This window comes from Lygodium microphyllum, chromosome 10 (genome assembly GCF_053477565.2).
Source record: "Lygodium microphyllum isolate KBCC chromosome 10, Lygodium_microphyllum_v1.1.10, whole genome shotgun sequence".
Taxonomy (NCBI): Eukaryota; Viridiplantae; Streptophyta; class Polypodiopsida; order Schizaeales; family Lygodiaceae; genus Lygodium; species Lygodium microphyllum.
In genome coordinates this window covers 134,569,585-134,590,900 of record NC_141144.1, presented here as the reverse complement: position 1 = coordinate 134,590,900, position 21,316 = coordinate 134,569,585, and the positions used below count along the sequence as shown (strand labels likewise).

The following is a 21,316-nucleotide window of genomic DNA, read 5'->3' as shown; positions in this document are numbered from 1 at the left end:
TACGGAGCGGATGTCGAATGTGGAAGCCTGGCATGATCCAATCTATGGCTTACTTGACAGAAGGAATCTCCATTTGGGGGGGGGGGGGGGGGGGTGCGTTTTTTTTCGGCCGCTGAAAACAGCCGCCGCCCCCCTCCATGACGTTTTTTTTTTTGGGGGGGGGGGGGGGGGGGGGGGGGGGTGCGAAAGGTCACCCCCCTCTAATCACACCTTTTGGAATTTCCCCTTTGGCCCCTTTTTTGGGCACCCCGGCCGGTTTTTGGGCCACTACCTCATACGGACTCCGATTGTCGTGCTGTAAATTTATGGGCGTCCCTCTCGGCATCCCGAACAGGCCTGCAGCTCCCACATCCTGTCCTGACTGACAGAAAAATTACTAAAAATCCGGAGGTGTCACTTGGGTGCCCGTCGACTGCTTATGCTTAAAATCGTCCTAGATCGAGCCGTCGCCTTTGACAGTGAATATTTTTCCCTTGAAATTCATAATTTTTAGCTATTTTTAAGCACTTTTCGGCACCAAAATTCCGCTCTCATGTACAAACATACATGCATTATCTATTATGCAATGATAAGAACTGATTTCTTTACAGTATGAGAGAAGAAAGAGGGGAAATCAGCCTTTCTCCATCGTTGAATAGTAGTACATGTATAGGGATTGCTTCTTGTTGCTAAAATGGAAGAAAGAGCTTGAGAAGGAGGTGCTGTAATGAATTTACAGGCTTGCTGTTTTGTAAAACAGCAGTGATAGAAGAGGGAATATGGAGGAATTTGATAATGGAGAAGTGGGGGATGATGATGGGGATGGATGGGGCCAGTTTCTGGCTATCTGTGGGTGCTGTACATCAGTTTACAGCAAAGAAAAATGATGCTGAATGAAGAAAAACGAGCTCTTATTTATAGGAGAGGGAAGAGCTAGTACAAAAGGGAAAAGTGGAGTAGCACAAGACAAGTGTCCAGCCACATGTCATGAGATGTGACAAGTGTCTTGACACTTGTCTCTTCTCTATGGCCTTCCTTTTTGGGCTGAATACTGTCAAGAATAGAAACAACCAAATTTAGTAAGCACACTCAGAGTACAGAACTTACTATTTTTAGAATGACATCCCTATTTTTTAGGACTAGCATTTTTAGGCTAATTCGAGGCTCCTAAAATTTAGGGATCTCCTAAAATTTAGGGACCCCCCCACTATGGGTGACATATGAAAGTTTTTTCCGTGTACATCGCAAAAACGGTATCAGAATCTTCATGTGACTTTCCTATGCAAAGAAATGTGCATTTCAAGCTTTCAGCCCACATGCACATTATACAAGCATTTCATGATCATGCCATCTTGTTGATTGTAACTATCTGTTCTCGTGGATCTAGCTAACACTTCAAGGCATCAATCCTTTCTGTGTGCGAGTCTAACCCTGATATGCGTGAGTTCTGATCACAGGCACCCAATCGGGCCATATAGATGGAAGTGTGAACTATCTTTTCTCTAACCTACCGCGTAGGTCCACCATAACCTGTGACCACTCATCAATGGCCAGCTCCAATGCACTTTTCTTTATATCTAATTAGTGCAAAGGAAATAAATTTAATAAATCATTATATAGACAAATTAATGAAAAAGGATACAAATTCTGTTTCTATAGAGTTGTGACAACTAGAGCCCACAGCAGACCGCTTAGAGATATGGGAGATCATAGGGAGTCTTACTGGGTGGCATATCTGGAAGGCGCGATGCCAGGTGGCCTTCGGCGGTGAGAGACTCTCAGTACATGCGACCTTAGTAGAGCTATGGACCTTCATCATTCACTCCCTCCGCGGCCGATGGAATCAGGTGTAGGGCGAGTCCAGGGCTCGTCAGGAGCTCCATGGTCACTTCATGCGTACTTGGGGCAGCCAGGGCCTATTTTTCGTGATGCAGGCAGGCAGTCCCGTTTGGCGATATACCCTCCCCCATGGCTTCTTGCCCCCATCCCCCCTAGACCACCTTGAGAGGCTTGTATACATTATGTAGTGGTGACTTTGCATCATCTCCAGTTTACTCTGTTGAGCATGAGCACTCTGTTGTAATCAGTTTTTTTGAGTAATATAGTCAGCAACATTCTACTGGGAAAAAAAAAAAGTGTTGCTATGCATCTATAAGGGTACATGGAGGAAGGAGCTCCAATATTGACTCAAGTTTTAGGGTTACCCCATCCATGAGGCAATATGGTTGGATGAGTCTCAGTTTGGTGATGACTCTTGGCCTTTGCTTCAGATTTACCAGGAGGCTATGCGACCAGGGACAGTTGTAGTTCTACTGGGGGAGAATGTAATGCACTTGGGCACCACCCACATATGTGTGCTCATATCCTGTGGCAGGCGATGGTACTAGCACAGGTGGATGACACAAGAAGACATCTACAAAAGCACATTAATGCCGAATTATTCAATTAACTGGCTCATTTTTGGCAGTAGGTTAAATGCACCCCCAATCCTCTATAAATAGGATCCTATGTGAGTGAATCCTCATTCCACTTCCATTATTCCAGCAATTATCGTCAGCCTTCAGCCACCCACTACTGTCTATACCCCTCCAATCACATCTTGATTGCCAGAAACACCTTGCCCAGCTGTTCCACTTCTATTTCCAGTCAGATGCTCAGTTATCAGTTCTCAGCTGCATTTTCAGCATCCTTCACTGCTGCCAGCTGTCCAAAGTCACTCAGATGCTGTCCATCATCATACATCTTGTGTTTTGCTGCTGATTCAGGCTGCCCAGTATTTGGTGACCATCCTACAGCTGTCACCTACAGCCTACAGCCTGTGTTTAATTGCCAGGAGGTCTCTGACGCTGCTGATCATCTATGTTTTCAGCCTGGCAGGCCTCCCCACTGTTGCCCATGCTTTGATCAGCTGATATCATATTCTGCTCAGCTAGACTTGCATTTTCAGTAGTCTGATCTTGACTCTCAGTTGGCACCACTTCTTGAACATCATCAGAGACTGCCTACTGTATTTGGGGATCTGTTCGAGGTACAATACTCTCTCAAAGCTGCCATCAGTGACAGTGCCTCCTCTTCCAGCTCACTTCATCCCCAGTCCACCTGAGACATGGAAGTTTGAGGCCCATTGTATCATACTAACATACAGTTTGATTAGTCATTCATTCATTCTACACTTTCAATTCTTTTCACCTTGAGTTCTACTTCTTTCACTGTGTTTGCAGTATCCTTTGAGTTCTCTATCCGTGTTCAAGCCATTCTTTACAATATACTATTGCTTTATAGATTTCCATGAAGTCCAACATGATACCATGAGACTACCTTCTCTAGAGGCTCGAGATACTTCGGATACTATCAAACATGATATGGGGGATCATTGCACCATATGAGAGAGTGATGCAATGAGTTAGATACCCAAGTGATTTATTAGCTGAGGTACATAGTACTATGGAGGTGGCATAGGGCTTCCCACTATCCCCAACACTTTGGCCTATAATGATGAAATTGTTAAGTTCACAGATAAGAAGGTGGTAGTGGTGCATCACTGTTTGGACCACTAGTCACTCTCTACTTTAGGCTGATGGCATCATCCTAATATATCACTCATAGGTGGGATTGTAGTGCCACATGGATTGATTGGATGATTTTTCGCACACAGGACTGTCAGTGAACCTTGGGAAAACCAAAGTCATGGTCTTTCACATATCTAGGCCGGTTATGTGAGAGAGTGATCAATTATAGAGGTAGCCAGGTGGAGGCGCGAGGCTGATATGTATGCTTGGGCATCCCATTTACGAGCAAAGGGATCTGGTTTTCCATGAGATAAACATCACAAGATAGTCTTACACGAGGGTATACCGTATGTCATACTTTCACATATAGAGGAACAGTCTCATCAAAGCCCATTCAGGAAATTTGCACAAAAGGATGGCTTTTTGATATATTAGTTACCCCAACTATGATGAATACACACTCTCTATGGACTCCTAGAATCTCCACTTATGATTACTGATGGTTGGAGGGACCTGAGATCCTTAGAAACTCTAAAACTATTTGTTGGAAACCCTCAATGCCACATGAGATATGAGATCATCAGACCAGAGGTTGTAACACCCCCCACCGTAGTAGAGGTTCTATTTCAGACCAAATTACAGTTGATTTCGTTTTAGTTTTGACCGGATACTTGAGACATTGAATTCTTTATGATTCATCTCATAAGCAAATTCAGCCTCTAGTAGGCATTCATACACACGTATTTCTTTCTTTCTTTCTCACAGAAGTCAGGAATCTAGCAAGCTCCTTTTAAATCATGCATTGACACAGGTTCGATCTGGGCATTTCAAGCAATGGGGGCTTCAAATGCAGAACCTATCAGAGATACCCATGGCTTTGGACTTTCAGAATCACCTTGATATGAGAGTTATCCATTCTGTGCCTTGGGGAAGACGTGGAGTGACAGGTGTTTTGATTCATGATTTTCAGCTATTTTGTCCACAATTACTTACATTCTGTACAATCGCACACTCCCTCCTTTTTTACACACTATTTCTTATTATTTTGTGAATTAAGTGGGATGTTTCTTAGTATTTTGTGACTTGAGTACAATTTAAATCCATACCATCATGTACACCAGAGCCTGCAGTAGTCAAAGCAGTGGCACAAAATGCATCCTATTATGTTTCTGGGTGTGATACTAGCAAGGCTGTTGAAAGTGAAGTTCAAATTGGGCAGGAACCGGGCCAGCAACTGTATGTGGAAAAAGGAGGTCCTCTTGTCTTTGATCAGCCAACAGCTGATCTATCCACTAATGAAAATTCTTTATCTAGATGTTATGGTCCAAATATCAAGGCCTTCAATCTTGTTGGAGATGCACATAGCTCCAGTGATGCAGCCACAAATTCATCACCACAACCATTCACATATACTTTCACACAAGAAACAAATATTCTGCATCCCACTACTCAAATGTTGTCCATGGAAAATCCAGAAATAGTTGCTCCAGCCTCAACATGGCCCATAACCATTCCAGCTGTTGACACAATCTCTGCGCAGAAAATTAAGTTCTCACCAGAATCACAATCAGAGGGACAAATAATGAAGCCACATGCTCAAGTTGAATACATGCAGTCTGGCACCCCTGTTTCACATTGGACTCCATCTGCAGATTCAAAAGTTCCGTGCTGGGATAATAGAAACATCATTGCAGAAGCAGGAGTATTTTGTATTTCAAACCTTAACAGTGCTAGAACTGCAAATTCTGATGAAAAACGAAAACAAAATCCTGCAGAAATGTCATTAGAGACCATCATCCTAGAAAAGAAGGCTACGAAGAAAGCAAGGGAGGCCAAGCCTGTTACAGGGAAGAAACCCGGAAAGAAGGGAACAACTAAAAAAAAGCAGATGAATTACTGTTTCACAACTGATACAAAAGGTGGGGATGTGCAGGAAGGCGACTTAAAATCTAGCAATCCATTCCAGTCTCATCTGATGCCAGCTTACTCTGATGACACCGATTTAGTATCTCAAGGTCCGGTGAACATGCAAGTATTACAAATGCCAACAGTCCAACCTAATTTTCAGTACATTGTACCCAATCAAGTGCCTTTTTATTCTGGTGCAATCTATACCCCTATGGCTGTGTTCCCACTCCATGGGGATTTCATGGGAATGCAGGAAAATCCTTTGGAGTCAAGCACACAAATGAGAGGCTTGAATTTGGAAATTGGCAAGGAAGAACATTCTCAAGGCACTAGTAAAAGAAAAGAGAAAAAGTCTAAGAAGAAAAAGACACCAAATTTAAACAAGGAAAACATTATCAAAAGCCCACCTGCAAGTGATGTTGAAGTTCAAAAAATGGTAAGCAGCAGTGTTAAAGAGGAGAAAAAGAAAAAAGGAAAAAAGGAAAAAGGTCGAAAGGATAAGACCTCTCTTGGCAACGATGTATTAAACAAACCAAACCCTCCAGCAATAGAAAATCCAGGTAAACATTTAAGTGTTCATTACATGATTTGATTACACTTGACTTGTTCAGATGACATGCAATATTCTACATTTTCCTCTTCTTTCCAAAAAAGAGGGGTGAGGAGAGATTGCAAGGTTCTGGTTTAGGAGGTCCTAGTTTAGCATTTTTAATCTAGACACACATAGTATTTGTGTTATTATCATGTATTTGTTTTGTTAATGAACTTATCATCTACAAATTCTTCTTCCTTATATGTTTATTCTGTCAAAAGACGTGGATCTAGAGCATATCATGAGCTATGGAGGATGGAAGATGTAGACAAAACTCATGTAGACATAGACACAAACAACTGTCACACAAGTGAATTAGGTTCCAAGATTGAGACTTGGACTCATAAACACAATCTTGTGTGTAAGACAATGACATCGACACTTGATTGAAAGACAAAAGTACTATGACATTACATTGAAAAGTAAACCAAGTACATCATTATATAGTCTCTGACCTTTCTCCACTCTCCTCACTATCCATGTGGAATTCAAGACATCTCTTCCTGGAGCATATATCATTTGTCATATCTTTCAACAACCCCCTCAAATGATGAGTTCTTACACTTGTTGGCTTTTGCATGGCAAGGGTTTTGTTTTACAAAGAAAATCCACCAAGGGAAACAAAATCCACTATGGGAAAACATAAGATCCATTATGGGAAATATAATTTCTTCAAAACAATCTGTCAAAGTTGTTGATAGCGGAAACATCTTCTTATTTTTCTCTTTCATTCATGAATTGATTCTAGTGATGATCATCTTACACTTGTTGGGCTCTTTTCTTGTGAAAACATTCACTTGCTACATAGCCAGTCTTACCACAATAGTGACATATATTCCGATCCTTGTTGTTGTTGTTGTTGTTGTTGTTGTTGTTGATGAGTCCTTGATATTTTCCTTTAGGTCCAGCAACTCCTTTGGTGTATAAGAGGTTTTCCCTAGATGATGGGACACCATCTTTTGCATTCTTGTTGTTCTATTTATTATCTTCATCAAGAAGAGAATGCTCAATATCTTTTTGTGACAAATTAGGTACACATTGTTGAGAGTAGAGACAAGATTTTCATAAGGATCTTGGTTTACACTAGCAAGGAGTACAGCAATGGCTTCATCTTCATCTATTGTTTTCTCAGAGTGACAAGTTGATTTTTTAGACTTTTGAATTTGTTAATATTCATAGTCATTGAAATGCTATCTTTTATGTCAAGTTTATAGAACTACATTAACAACTTGACCTTAGAGTTTTTACTTGACTTCCAAAGATCCTGTCAAGCTCATCCCAAGCCTTTTTAGCATCTCTAATGCCAGAGATATGATACAACACGTCGTGAAACAATCCCCAAGCAATAATTCCTAGAGCTTTATTATTCATCTTTTTTCACTCTTTGGACTTTGGTTCTTCACGCTTTGGTTGGACTCTTCCAAGGATTTTTCCATCTTCACTTTTTTCTTCTTCCTCCTCTTCCTCCAACAAGTCCCATAGGTTCCTCCACATAAGGTGGTACATGGTCTTCTCCTTCCAAGCATGAAAGCCTTCTCCATTGAACTTGCTATTTGCTCAAGCTCTACCATGTTGATCAACTTCAAATAATCAGAAAAAGAGTTGTAGTTCAATCTGTCAAGAGACACAAGAAGATCAATATCAAACTGACAATAGTTGAGTATCAATGGATACTATTCTTTGAGCTTAGTGTTTGATGTCGGTGCTTGATTTGCTTCTTGTTTATTGATTTGAAGTATTGCCCTTGCTAGAAACTAAGTTCATGCTCAAATCAAAGTGGCAGTGGGTCAATGAACTAAGAGGAGTGGGAAAATGAAGTGGGGATGAACTTGAGTGAGATTGGCTATGGCTTCCACAATTATGATTGTAGATAGGCAACTGATTTCTGAGCTTGTGTAACTCATACACTGAACCATTTTGCATGGGACTCGAGCTGAAGATAGTCCATATGGTAGCCTTCCTTTGCCTCATACTTACAGAAAGAATTGCGCTGCATATCGGAAGCCCAAACAATACAACTAGAACAGGGTACAAATTTGTCAACGAGCTTGAATTCATGTAATGTTGGGGCAGTTGGAGCTCAATGTTGGCATTTGAAGTGATAAGGAGTTAGCCCTTGAGCTAAGGAAGATGTGCCCAAAAGAAAGTTTGAAAAGATATGGCCTAGTTTAGAAGATCTAGCTTCTCAAAGTAGGGTAAGTATTGTTCTGGCTATGGCAGCCATGAAAGCTGGAATGAAGGTAGAGGTGAAAATGAGGTCATAAGCTAGCATTGAGCTGGACTGAAGTTAAGGAAGCTTGAGAGAGCAGAGAGGAGAGCTAGATTAAGCTAGGCCATACTCAGTTGAGCTTGGATACCATGTCAAAAGACGTGGATCTAGAGCATGGCATGAGCTATGGAGAATGGAAGATGTAGACAAGACTCATGTAGACATAGACACAGACAAGACCAACTGTCACACAAGTGAATTAGGTTCCAAGATTGAGTCTTGGACTCATAAACACAATCTTGTGTGTAAGACAATGACATAGACACTTAATTGAAGAACAAAAGTACTATGACATTACATTGAAAAGTAAACCAAGTACATCATTATATAGTCTCTGACCTTTCTCCACTCTCCTCACTATGCATGTGGGATTTAGGACATCTCTTCATGGAGCATACATCATTTGTCATATCTTTCAACATATTCCCATGCTCAATCTCACATGAAGCAAGTAGGAGCAAAAGCTAATCAAAAGGAAGTAGCAAGAAAAGAGAGTAAGTGGGCTCTAACAAGCACAAAAAGTCCTTGACTTAAAAAAACACAGGTCAAAGCAGTCATGGACCTCAAACAACAGTAAATTGCCTAGAAGAGCTAGATGCAGCCTCAGATTGTAGGTGGAACAGGACATTGTTGGGAATTAAGGGCCATCATGCCTTTTATATATACACGGGTGTGAACACACCCTTAGCACATTTGTACTTTAATATATATATATATATATATATATATATATATATATATATATATATCTAAAAACCTAACGAGGTATACTGGTCATTCTACCCAAGAACATCGTACTCACTCACCTCTCTACTCTGCACTCTCTCTCTCTATCTCTCTACTGTGAGAAAGCATTCCATGTCTTGATCCTCGCACTCTCTGTCTTAATAAACTAGTATCAGAGCAGGTAAGGAGTGCACGCTTCTCGAGACGTGAGGTCATGGGCGACCTGCGTGACGGATCCTTCGACAGGCGGCTGGACGAATTGACGAAGGCGTGTATGGCGAGCGACAGGACTGCGTGATGAGGAGCCGATGGGCGACCAGGACCAAGCTGGATTCGACAGGCTGCACGCAGGTCAAAACGTCAGGCGCAAGTCACGCAAGCTGGCAACAGACTAGCGGGGCACCAGTCCCACGACAACACGCTACAGGTGTGGGCGAGGCGACAGTTGACAGGCAACTGGACAACCAACAGGCGCAAGTTTTTTTCCAAAAGAATCAATTATTTTTTTAAATCCCTTTTGCTCCCTTTCCTTTGCGGGTGTTTGTTCGTGTAAGCACAATTCAGGTTTTTGGGCAGATTTGTGCTAGAAATTTTGGGATTTGTCCAGATTTGATACGAGCAAGACACAACAGTGATATTTGTCTCAGAAATTGCAAGAATTTGTGACATTTTGCCTCCGAAATTTGGGGCTTTTCATATATGCAAGAATTGGGCTGAAATTTACCCAATTTCTCAACATTGATGCACATTGGACCCCGTGCAATTTGGAGCTTTTGCTGTTTGGGCAAAATTTGTTCGCCATTTGGTCATTTTATGTACATGCGCGTTTAATTCCATGCAATTTGGACATCTAGCACTTGGAAAATTTTGGGGATTTTGCTGAATTGCTCTCTTTTTGGCAAAATTGGCGTGTTCTATGCATGTTAGAGATAGTACAAATGTATGGTTGATGCTTTCAGCACAAAATTTTGGGGCTTTTGACCGTGCATGTCAAAGTTGGTGCCTGTGGGTGCATATACAACAGACATTGCAGCTAAAATTTGGGACTTCTCATGTAATGTGATGTATTTGTCCTTGGAACAGCTGTAATCAGTTGTGGATTGCTATAGCACAAGGTTTAGTGCTTCTGAAAATTTATTTGCAGATCTGAAATTTTTGCTTTTATGTGGCCATTTATTGCTGGTTGGTACTTGCTTGTACCTTGGTCACTTGTGTAACAGTTTGGGCCTGCATTTGCTGAATTTTTTTGTCACATTTGGACTGAAAATAATGGCTGACAGCAGAGAGCAATCATCTCATGCACATTAAGAAGCTTGAAGGAGCACATAACTTTGCAATCTGGCACAAACAGCGCTATAATATTCTGTTGCAAAAGAAGCGAGCAAAGCTGATTAAGACCAAAGGGGCAAAGCTTGCAGATATGGAACAAGAAGATTGGGATGAGTTAAATGAGCTTGCACGCTGAACCATCGAGCTGCCTTGTTGTTTAACATTGAAGGTTTGGATTCTGCCTATGCTTTTTGGACTCAACTAGAAGAATGGTATGCACAAAAAAGTGTTGCAAGCAAAGTTTATTAGCTGAAAAAACTTATGGATTTGCGTATGAAAGAGGGTACAGCAATGTCTATACACTTGAGTGAGTTTAACTCCATTTTCAGCCAGCTGGTTGCCTTGAAGTTCATGATTAATGAAGAATTTAAGGATATGTTCTTGCTTTGCACTTTGCCAAAGAGTTGGGATACATTTAGGACTGCTATGAGCAATTCTAATGCGATCCTTTTGTATGTTGATATAGAGAGTACTCTACTCATGGAAGAAATGAATCGGCAGAACAATGCATCCAGTAAGTCTTCCAGTGCTTTGCATACTAGGGGCAAATCATAGCAAAAAGGCAAATCTGATAGCAAGGGACGCAGTAAATCACATGGTAAGGATGTTGAATGCCATCATTGTGGCAAGAAGGGTCACTTTAAACGTGACTGCTACAAATGGAAGAAAGAGAAAGGAAAGGGCAAGAAGACAGATGATAGCAAGAAAGAGAAGAAAGAAAGTCAGCCTACGAAGAGTAGTGTCAAAATTGAATAAGGGAATGTAGTCACTCATGACAGTGGCAATGGCAAGGACGTACTCTTTGTCTCTTCACACTTTAGTACACATGCTTTACCTGCAGATACGGATAATGACATGCATACTTGGATTCTCGAGTTAGGTGTTTTCTTTCATGTTACCCCTCATCGTGAGTGATTCTCTGACTATACAAGGGATCGACATGGTGTTGTTCATCTTGGGGACAACTATGCATGTGACATTGCAGGTATTGGCAGTGTGCAGTTGCAATTTCAGCATGGTTTTATCTTCACACTTTAGCATGTACGGCATGTACCTCAGCTCAAGAAGAGCTTGATTAGAACAGGGTAGCTAGATGAGGATGGATTTCATAGCACCTTTGGTGATGGGAAATGGAAGATCTGTAAGGGATCTAGAGTGATTGCCAGTGGTTGTAAAAGTGATACCCTGTATCCTCTCCATGTATCTAATGTGTGTGATCATGTTGTTGTCGTGACGGAGTAGCCAAGTGTTTCTTTGTGGCATGGCCGGTTGGGACACAAGAGTCAAACTGGAATGAAAGTGCTCCCTCGTTTGGGTTACTTGCCTTGTCTTTGTTATGCTAATTTTGAGCATTATGATCATTGTGTTTATGGGAAACATGCACAGACGTCTCATAAGAAGTCTCTTTCGCTGAAATCTTCTCCTCCAGAGTTAGTACATTCCGATGTATGTCAGATGCCAAGGTTATCTTTAGGGGGAAAGAAATACTTTGTCACCTTTGTCAATGATTTCACACGGAATGTATGGGTTTACCCTATTCGTAGCAAGGATTAAGTGCTTGACAAATTTCAAAAATTATTAGCATTGGTTGAAAATCAAACTGATAAGACACTTAAGTGTCTTCGCTCTGACAATGGTGAGGAATATATGTCCAAGGCCTTTCAGGCATTTTGTAACAGTAAAGGAATAAAGAAGCAGCTCACTGCCCCTCATAATCCACCCCATTATGGAGTTGCAGAGCGTATGAATCAAACCATACATGATAAGGTTTGTATGATGCTATCTCATGTTGCATTATCCCATGGTTTTTGGGCAGAGGCTGTTATGACAGCCGTACACTTGATTAATCGGTCACCAAACAAGCCTTTGGGGAGGGAGTTCCCTAAGAAGCGTGGTCGGGCAAGCCACCTTCGTATGCACACTTGAAAGTGTTTGGTTGTGAGGCTTTTATGCACATTTGTAAAGAAAAACACATCAAACTTAAGCCAAAGTCCTGTAAATGTATTTTCCTAGGATATGGTGATGAAGGTGAAATGGGGTATAGATTATGGGATTCCAAGAAAAGGAAAGTAGTACGCAGCAATGATGTTATCTTTCGGGAAGATCGCATGCATAAACAGCCTGAAAAGATTGAGGAGGTCCGTAGGGTTGTATTCCGGGAAAAAATATCTTTTGGACAGCAAAATGTGCCCATTGTACAACAGCAAATACCTGCTGTAAATGAACTTGCAAATGCATAAAATAATGTTGGAAATGATCGGCCAGCCATTGCCCATAATGATAAGCCACTGGATGTGCAGGAACAGCCAGGACAGCAAGCTGTTAATGCTGATTTGCAAGCTAAAATGCCAGGACAGCAAGCTGAAAATGGAAATTTGCAGGCTCAACAGCCAGCAAACAATGATCATTGGGTTAGGAGATCGTCTAGGGCTACTAGATAACCTAATAGATTCATTCATGGTGCAAACAATGTAGCTGATTATGTCATGTTGACAGACTGTGGTGAACCATCTTGCTTCAAGGAAGCAATGGACAGATAGGACAGCAAGAAATGGTAAAAAGCCATGTTGTCAGAGATGGAATCTCTTGAGAAAAATGGCACATGGGACTTGGTGCAGTTGCCTAAAGGGCAGAAAACCCTTCCATGCAAATGGGTTTACAAGATGAAGGTCACTTCTAGTTCCTCGCCAAAGTACAAAGCAAGATTGGTTGCAAAGGGGTACAAGCACGAACATGGAGTTGATTTTGATGAGATCTTCTCTCCTGTAGTCAAGATGACTACATTGAGAACTATTTTGGGCTTGGTTGCAGCTGAGGATATGGAGCTCATACAGATGGATGTAAAGACTATATTCTTACATGGTGATCTCCATGAAGACATATATATATACATGTGCACAACTTAAGTGTCCAACGAGCATTAAGTTAAAAATTCATGTCCTCATGATAGACCTCCCTCTTAAATCCTTGTAGTCACTTTCAATTACCTAGCAGTGACAAAGGCATCAATTATCGCTAGAAATACATGTCAGCATCATAGTCAAACAACATGTGTACCTATTGCTTAATCATACTTATGTCCTTTGCATGTTTGAAATTCTAGTCAGTTAAACTAGTTACGATCCACACTTATGAATCGTAACCACTATCAAAACCATAAGGGATGCATCCACGTGCCAAAAGCCAATGTTGTTTTGACCATGAAGGCAAAATAATGTATAATGCAGATATAAATAGTATCTCATAGCAATGATGTACCACATGATACTCATGTAAACTGTACATTAGTTGCAAACCACACGTAACTCATGCAAACATACTTCTCTTACATCACCTAGAAATGTACATTGCATACCATTCTTTAATCTCATACATGCCTTGCAAATGTACATCGCATCCAAATATACATTCCATGTATTCCATGCATGTCATACAAGTGTATAGTTTTGAAGCCTAGGTACAAACCATACACATTTTCATAGCAACTCATAGTGACTAGGACATTGAATAGTGATCCCAATGGCAAAATGTTATCAATGTACAATACCTTGGATGCAAACTTTGCACATCCTAGATCCACTATTTAGATGATCGAATTGTTCATCATTAGGGGAGTGGGCATGCAACCCCCCTCTTGAGCATCAAGCGATACTCTAGACCCTCTATGCTCTACTCAACCTAAATGAGGCTAATGGATCCAATTGAAATGTATCAACTTAAAGTATAGCACTGAGGATAATCTATCAGGTCACCCTTCCCCATCCATTTGCATTCTTCCATATGTAAAAAAATATTAAAACTTTTACCAAATAGCACATGGAAACTTTACCTCCCCAAAGCTTGCACTAGGACTTTTCTTATTCAATACTTCTATATCTACTCTAAAAGGGGAGCATCACTGTAGGAAGTAATGGGCAGCAATGCCTTCCAAAACTTCTTATTGTATTGCTTTAAGCTTTTGTTTTAAGGAGCATCCAACTTATGCCAAGCAGTCATTACATCCACTTCAAAGGTACTCCCCAACCATGCAAAAGCAAACACTTGCTTAAATGATATCCATGTTGATGGTGGTCTACCTTGCATTAGAAGTTATGTCCACCATTGCAATGCATTACCCTTCAAAAATGTGGTTGTCTTGCGCACTTTTGATGACTCAGTGAAGCTTCCTCCTAAATATGTTGCATCAAACTGCTGAATAAAGGTCAAAGCCTTCTATTTGTCTTCCAGAGCATTAAATACCTCGAACTTCACTGCTTTGCTCCCTCATTGAAGTCTTTTCCCTTTCCTTTAGGTGCCACATTGTCGTAAACAAGTGGCTGGAATAATGGTATATTGGCTACATTTACATCATGACCAGCATTAAGTGGAGCATTCATATGACCTACACTCGTTCCATGATTCCCATACACACGAGGTTTGGCATATGCATTTCCAAACATTCCCATTTGTGCGTTGGGAGTCATGACTCATGCCAATGTGACTAAACATTGGATTATACATACCACTTGCCATTCCTAGATACATCACACCATGCATTGCTTGTTGTAAACCATAAGCGTTTGAGGCATACATACCCATAGCTATGAACCATGGCCAACCATTGCATGGAATATGGAACCACCTCCAAAGTATCCCGAATGCTCAACATTGGAATGTGTACTTTGTTATCCAAAAGTCATTGAATTGGCATTTTTAAGATTACCATGCGTTTGTTATGCTTGCCCCATAGCCAACATTTGCTTTTGCTCATTTTTAGCCACATGTACTGGGTGAGGATCAAGGGGGCTGATCGTCGGGGGAGATGGTGGGGAAGAGGAAGAGTGAGGGATGGTGGGGTGATCGGAAGTATGTGGCGGATGTGAGGGGGGCGAGTGGCCCCGGAAGGGGGGGGCTATGGGATAGGGTCGGGGGGGAATCCATGAGGTGGGGATAGGCATGGGGGATCTCAGGTGGGGTGGGCTGTGACGCCTCATGGGTGGTGGGGGTGGAGACTTGTGATCCTGCTGGATGGGACGAGTAGGGGGTTGTTGTGGAGTGCTCTGATTGCGAACCCATTGCCCACCCTCTTGCTCTCTGCTGCTGTGGTTGTGTCTGAGGGGCTGGCTAAGGCCCCCCCTGCCTTCTCCTTCTTTGTCCTTGTTGGACCCATGTAAAACCATTAGCATCCACCTGTGGGTCTAGCAGTTGAGCTGCCTTGGCTCCAAAATGCATGCAATCTGGTGCCTGATGGCCAAAGTCATGGCATCGCAAGCACTGACCAAGTTGCCCTATCACAATAACCCACTGCCTGAAAGAGTGTCTGCTTGCCTCAATCTCAAGAAACTTAGGTATGTTCTTTGTATCTTGCACAACCACCCATACCTTTGCGACTTCTACGGATGTCACTGCATCCGCAAAGGAGGGAGAAAGAACTGTGCCGAAAAGCCGTCCAAAGTTCTCCACTAACTGACGATACTCTACCACCAATCCGGGGAATAGAAGGGTGACCTGGTGTCTAGGAAACCTATTGTGGAGCGTGAAGTCCTCCACTGTGAAGCCGCTATACCAAGGAACCATATGGATGACCCCCTTCGTGGAGGCATAAGGTGAACTATTCACTAGCTCACGAGGTGCATCTGTGGAGGTGAGTCGGACCATGAAGATCCCCTAATCCATGAGAACCGTCTCCGCAGTCTATGCTGTGCCAATACGTAGTGTGGAGTAAAGCCAATCCCGAAGCTGGACCCTGGATGGAGAGTATTCTACGACCTGTCCAAAGTTTATTGTTTCTTTCAATTCTACCTTTGTGGCATGGACGGAAAGGAGCTATTCCTCAAAAAGAACAACACGCAAGGTGTTTGGCTGAGGGGCACTCACGCAGAATGCACCAGCGTCTGACCAGAGGTTTCCATTGCGCGTCACTGCTGAGGACCTACCAAGCTAGCTGCATTGATATCGGGGGGATGTTGCTACAGACGGAGGGAGCAACAATTGCTAGTGTTATCACATCTCCGCAGACACAAGCAACTCCTGCTGAACTTGCAGAGGAGAAGCAATCAACGGAGCAGACAAACATGCAACATAGGATGGAGGCACAAGAGCAGATTGCGACTGGGGAGGCCTTTTCGAGCACGAGGCAGAGGACAGAGCAGCCCCACAGCAGGTCAATGGTGGACGATCATTGACGTAGAGAGGACAGAGCCTGGTGGGACGCAGAGGCGATGGCATTGATGTAGTCGGGCAATCACGAGCAAGGCAAGTGCAAGCGGGATGGAGCACAAAGACTTGAACAATGACGTGCAAAACTCAAACACTAAACATAACATGCAAAACTCAAGACCCAAAATGCAAAAACAAAAACACAAACAGAGAAGAAAGAGAACTCTAAAGTGAATGAATCAATGCAATTAATGAAGGTGAGAATGTACAGAATGGTCAAGGGCAAAGCTGTCCAACAGTCGGTGGCTCTTGTGGGAGTGGGTTGAGGGAGGTGTTGATGTGTATTGTCCACCAAAGATGGATCCGGAGTGCAGCAACCACCAATCAGAGTAGAGGCTAATGAGGAAAAAATGTTGAAAACACAAAAAAGGCCTTCTAAAGATGATGATAGCTGATCTCCGGCAACAGTGGGAGGCTAGGTGACAACATAGACCACGTAGCAGTAGTTGATAGGGGGCTGGATAGCTAGTGGAAGAGGGTTGATGGCTAAAACCTGCAAGACAAGGATGGGCTAAATGGTGGGCAGGACATAGAAACTCTCTGAAACCACTCCTGTTTAATGAAACTTTTGGTAATTTACTATTTGGAGCTACTTTAAAGAGCTAATTATTGGTGGGTAATGAATTCTTAGCTCAACATCACAAACATAGGGCTTTCTTATGGACATAAGGACTTTCATTGGAGCATAGGGTATCATATTTCAACCTAGAATTCTCTCAATTAGAGTGGAGAGCTGGCCATTGTTACAAATGGAAGGATTGGTTGTTTGGTACACCAAACATCTAGACATTGATTGGATCTCAAGTACAAAGAAGAGCATCTCCTGACACACTTAGAGTCCTCTTGTAATCCCGTCCATTTCCCCCTGATCTCTGAGAGAGTCTCCATATTAGATGTTGCCTACAGATCTATGGCATAACTACATCTTGCAATGCAAATAAACCAAGCAATAGTACTAGCAATCAACTCACATCTATGATAATGTCCCTCTCAGTTTAGTTTATGTGCAAAAAGTTTAGCATTGAAATCATGCTCAAGTGCAAACTGAAATGAGAGAGGACGGACTTACTACAGATCATTGTTTCCACATATTGGGCCTCTATCCATGACCCAAGCTATTGTTCCCCAAGTCATTATCATAGTCTCAATGGTACCTAAGGGCTTTCTTCCACACGCTATGAGTAGTGGAGCAATCCTATAAGCAATGTCTCTAAATCTTCTTTAGCTTTCAATGTCTAACACAAGCTATTGGGAACCTACCATAGTTGAGTGACATTTGAACTCCCAAGCTTGTATGTACTACTAACCACATGAAGAGTAGGATTTTCCTATTTGAGATCTCCCCTATGTAGACAGCCAAAGAGGATGTGGTCCTTTTTTTAAAACCTTTATTTGAAGTAGAGTTTGTACTTCATATTTTTGTTATAGAGTGATTATCATGGAGGTGCTAGTTAATAGAATTCCTGTTGTTTGAAATGAAAATTTGACAAAATTGAATCATGCACGAAGGAAATAATTTATAAGAGTAAGCCCCAAAATCTAAGTCAGAACAATATGCTTAGAGCAATTGTGTAATGGTATGCTTGTCCGTACTCAATGTGACACCACAATCATGCTCATACATGATTTTGTCAATGGCAAGTAGATTCTTGTGCTCCTTAGGTTAAAGTGACCAGTTAAGTGGTTTCCTCTATAACATGAACAAGATATCCCCAATTAATGACAATGTATACATCCATGCTGTTGGATTGTAGAAGAATCTTCAGATGAGTGTGTACCAACTTATTAATTTGTTGATATAGAAACTCGATAATTATTTTCTTATTCAGCATCACTTTAAGCACTGGAGACGACCAATGTGTTTGTCCCATTAAAATGGTCTCAATCTGTGACTATTTTGTGGGCTCTTTAAACCAACATGCTCTAGCATGGGATCGATGCATACAGGGAAAGAGATTATGTAACACTCTCTCTCGAAAAAGACTTAGTTGTGGTCACTTAGATGTCACTCAATTAGTCTTTTGCCCTAATAGGGATGAATGAGAAGCTCGTAAGATATGCCTCACCTTAATGCTCGTATAAACTCTACCTCTAATTTGTTGATGAGTTTGTGATAGTGGTGGTGGATGACAAACCAGGCCGCTTGAATGTGAGGTTAAGGAGAGGCCAGTGGACAACTGCACAGGGCACTTAGGCATCCTTTTCTAAAATATTTAAAATTCCTTTGTTTATCGTCATGTACAGTAACACTTATTCTATAATATTCAGACTTTGACTAGCTCGTGAAGGTCATGTCTTACACAACATTATTCCATGGTTGATATTGTTTACATACCTTAATGCATTGCAGTAAATATGGCTCTTATAAAGTTGTTTATCTACATTGCATCACAAATGGCTCTTATCAATGCATTCGTAGAAGGATCTGCACTGCTAGTCAATTCGTAGAATTCTGTACAAGTTTATCAGCCATATTTCTTGTGTCAAGTGCAATGAGTTATGTGCTTACTATATTGTCTCATCTGATTTATTTCATACTTGGGCTATGCGGGTGTAGGCACAGGCAAAAGTGAAAGTGGAAACCAAAAGCGCAGGATTAGATGTTCTCCAGGAGCAAAGGTGATATGGAAAGCTTGTGTTTATTTGGTCAATATATGCCGTTGCAAGAGGTTAGACAACTGGGTAAGGAATAAGGCACCAGCAATCTGGCTATCAGCAGTGAAGAGAAGCACAAGTAGGGTGATGTGTTGCTGCAGAGCAGTCACTGGGGTATTTTTCAAAGGAAAGGTGATAAGGCCAGTGGCACAGCTTGTGCTGTGCATTGCCAATGCCATTAGGAGATGCCTTGGCCTATCCATTGGTCGAATTTTTGCATACTGCAATACCACGCTTTGGTGTTTGTCTTTGCAAGAGGGCATGCGCCTGCTGTGACAAAGTACTTCCCAAGCTTACTTCCTTCATTAATACTGGCCTTTTCAGACCTTTATTTCAATGTGGTGTTGCCTTGGTGACTTGCCCCTGCAAAGTGTGCTTTGGCAAAAAAGGTACTCATCATTTTTCTCTCTTTTACCTTTCTTTGCTATTTAAATCAAAAGCTATTTGTATGAAGACACTCTTGCATCTAAACGTATGTATGCTTTTCTATTCTTACTTGTACTCTATCCAGGCAAGCTCATTTAAGGTAGAGTCTTACTAGAGAGGAGCTGTGTATGTTGTTTGTTTTGGTTGCTACAAACACTTCTGCTACTCGGAGTGTGTTATATTTGTTTTACAAGAGGGAATTGATACAGGGATGGCAGTAAATTTGAGAGACAGATCAAACAGAACTGGGAATATGTAGCAACCTAGGTGGTACAAGGCTTGCAAATCTTCTGAGTAGCTTGGTCAGGAGTAGATTTAGCAGTTGCCAAATAACATTGTTTACACAAGTCTTAAGTTACCTTTTTACTTGCTTCCATGGAGTCATATGAAGCATTTGTACTCCAGGACACAATGGAAAAACATACCATCAAAGCCACCCAAAGAGACCAACAACAGAATCCCCAACCCCCTGAATGCATAGTGTCAAACAACTTAAATGGGAAATTTTTGGCTTCATGTATACATTTCTCCTGTGTTTAGCCTATTTGAGGCATTTTTTGTCAATGCAACGAATGAAAATCTATTTGAATGGGAAAATTTTGGCTTCATGTATACATTTCTCCTGTGTTTAGCCTATTTGAGGCATTTTTTGTCAATGCAAGGAATGAAAATCTATTTGAGTGATGCTGACATGTGCAGCCTCTGATGCAGACTGCCTGCTACCTGACGCATGACTTCTCCAGCCTGGTTCTGCCACGGACATCTTGTCACCTGGCCTGGTTGTGATATTACTGCCTGTCTTGTTCCTGCCTGCCAGGCCTCTCCTTCCTGCCCATCACATCCCTGCACTTCTTCCTGCACACCACAGCCTGTGCACCCGCTACCTCCCTGCACACCACCACTGCCTGCCCCACCCTCTTCCTGCCTGCCGCCCTGCTCACCTTGTCTGCCAGCCACCACCATCTTCCATCACCACTCTGCCCACATCACCATCACCCTGCCCTGCTTGCCACCATTGCTACCCCTACGCAGCTGAGCCACCCACCCAGCCACACCTGCCACCTCCGGCTCTGGCTGCTCCCTTCTGTCCAAGCTACATTTACATTCCATATATGGCCATTTCTTCAGCTCTACATCCACCCTCATAGCTTTCGTCCACTTCCTAGCCCAAGTTGCATCCATCATCCCCCCTCCGCCCCCTCTTATGGACCTTCATGGGACTTCAAGTGAAAACCTGTCAAAAGGCACAAAAATGGCACCATAGAAAGGAACACAGAATATATCAATAAGGAGTCCTTGTGTTCATGAAATGGAGGTACAACATGTAGGCACGTCTTAGGCCTAAACCTTCATGATGCTACACATGTGAGGGTTCACCATTGAGCATAGTGAATCACATGTAGAGCACATCCCAAGCAGAGCTTGAGTGACTACTATCACCTATGTAGGTGCATCTAGCTCCAACACCATGGCAGGCCTACAAAGCCCCAAAAGGGAAAAAGGGGGATTTGACACTCACCCCTACACAATGAATCCGTATCTTCAATAGTGTAAGGCTTGTTGCCTTTGACTCATTTCTGGGTCTTAACATAGCTCATTCTATCAAGCTGGTTTTTCTCTATTGGACTTTGACTTATTAGCAAGGTCTTAACGCGCCTTTTTATTAAGCTGGTCAGTGCCTGTGACACTACAACTTGGGGGTCTTACCACAGCTTTTCCTATCAA

General features: G+C 42.1%; 1 protein-coding gene across 1 annotated transcript in view; it reads left to right on the top strand.

Moving 5' to 3' along the window:
• Positions 1 to 20,087, top strand: part of LOC148030590 (uncharacterized) — a 153,387-nt gene extending 133,300 nt beyond the window's left edge. Inside the window, exons 9-11 of the mRNA XM_087687283.1 lie at positions 4,300 to 4,435; positions 4,610 to 5,956; positions 19,068 to 20,087. Coding sequence (XP_087543409.1) covers positions 4,300 to 4,435; positions 4,610 to 5,956; positions 19,068 to 19,441 — 1,857 coding nt within the window. The 3' untranslated portion in view covers positions 19,442 to 20,087. The remainder of the gene's footprint in view (positions 1 to 4,299; positions 4,436 to 4,609; positions 5,957 to 19,067) is intronic.
• Positions 20,088 to 21,316: the final 1,229 nt, after the last annotated feature.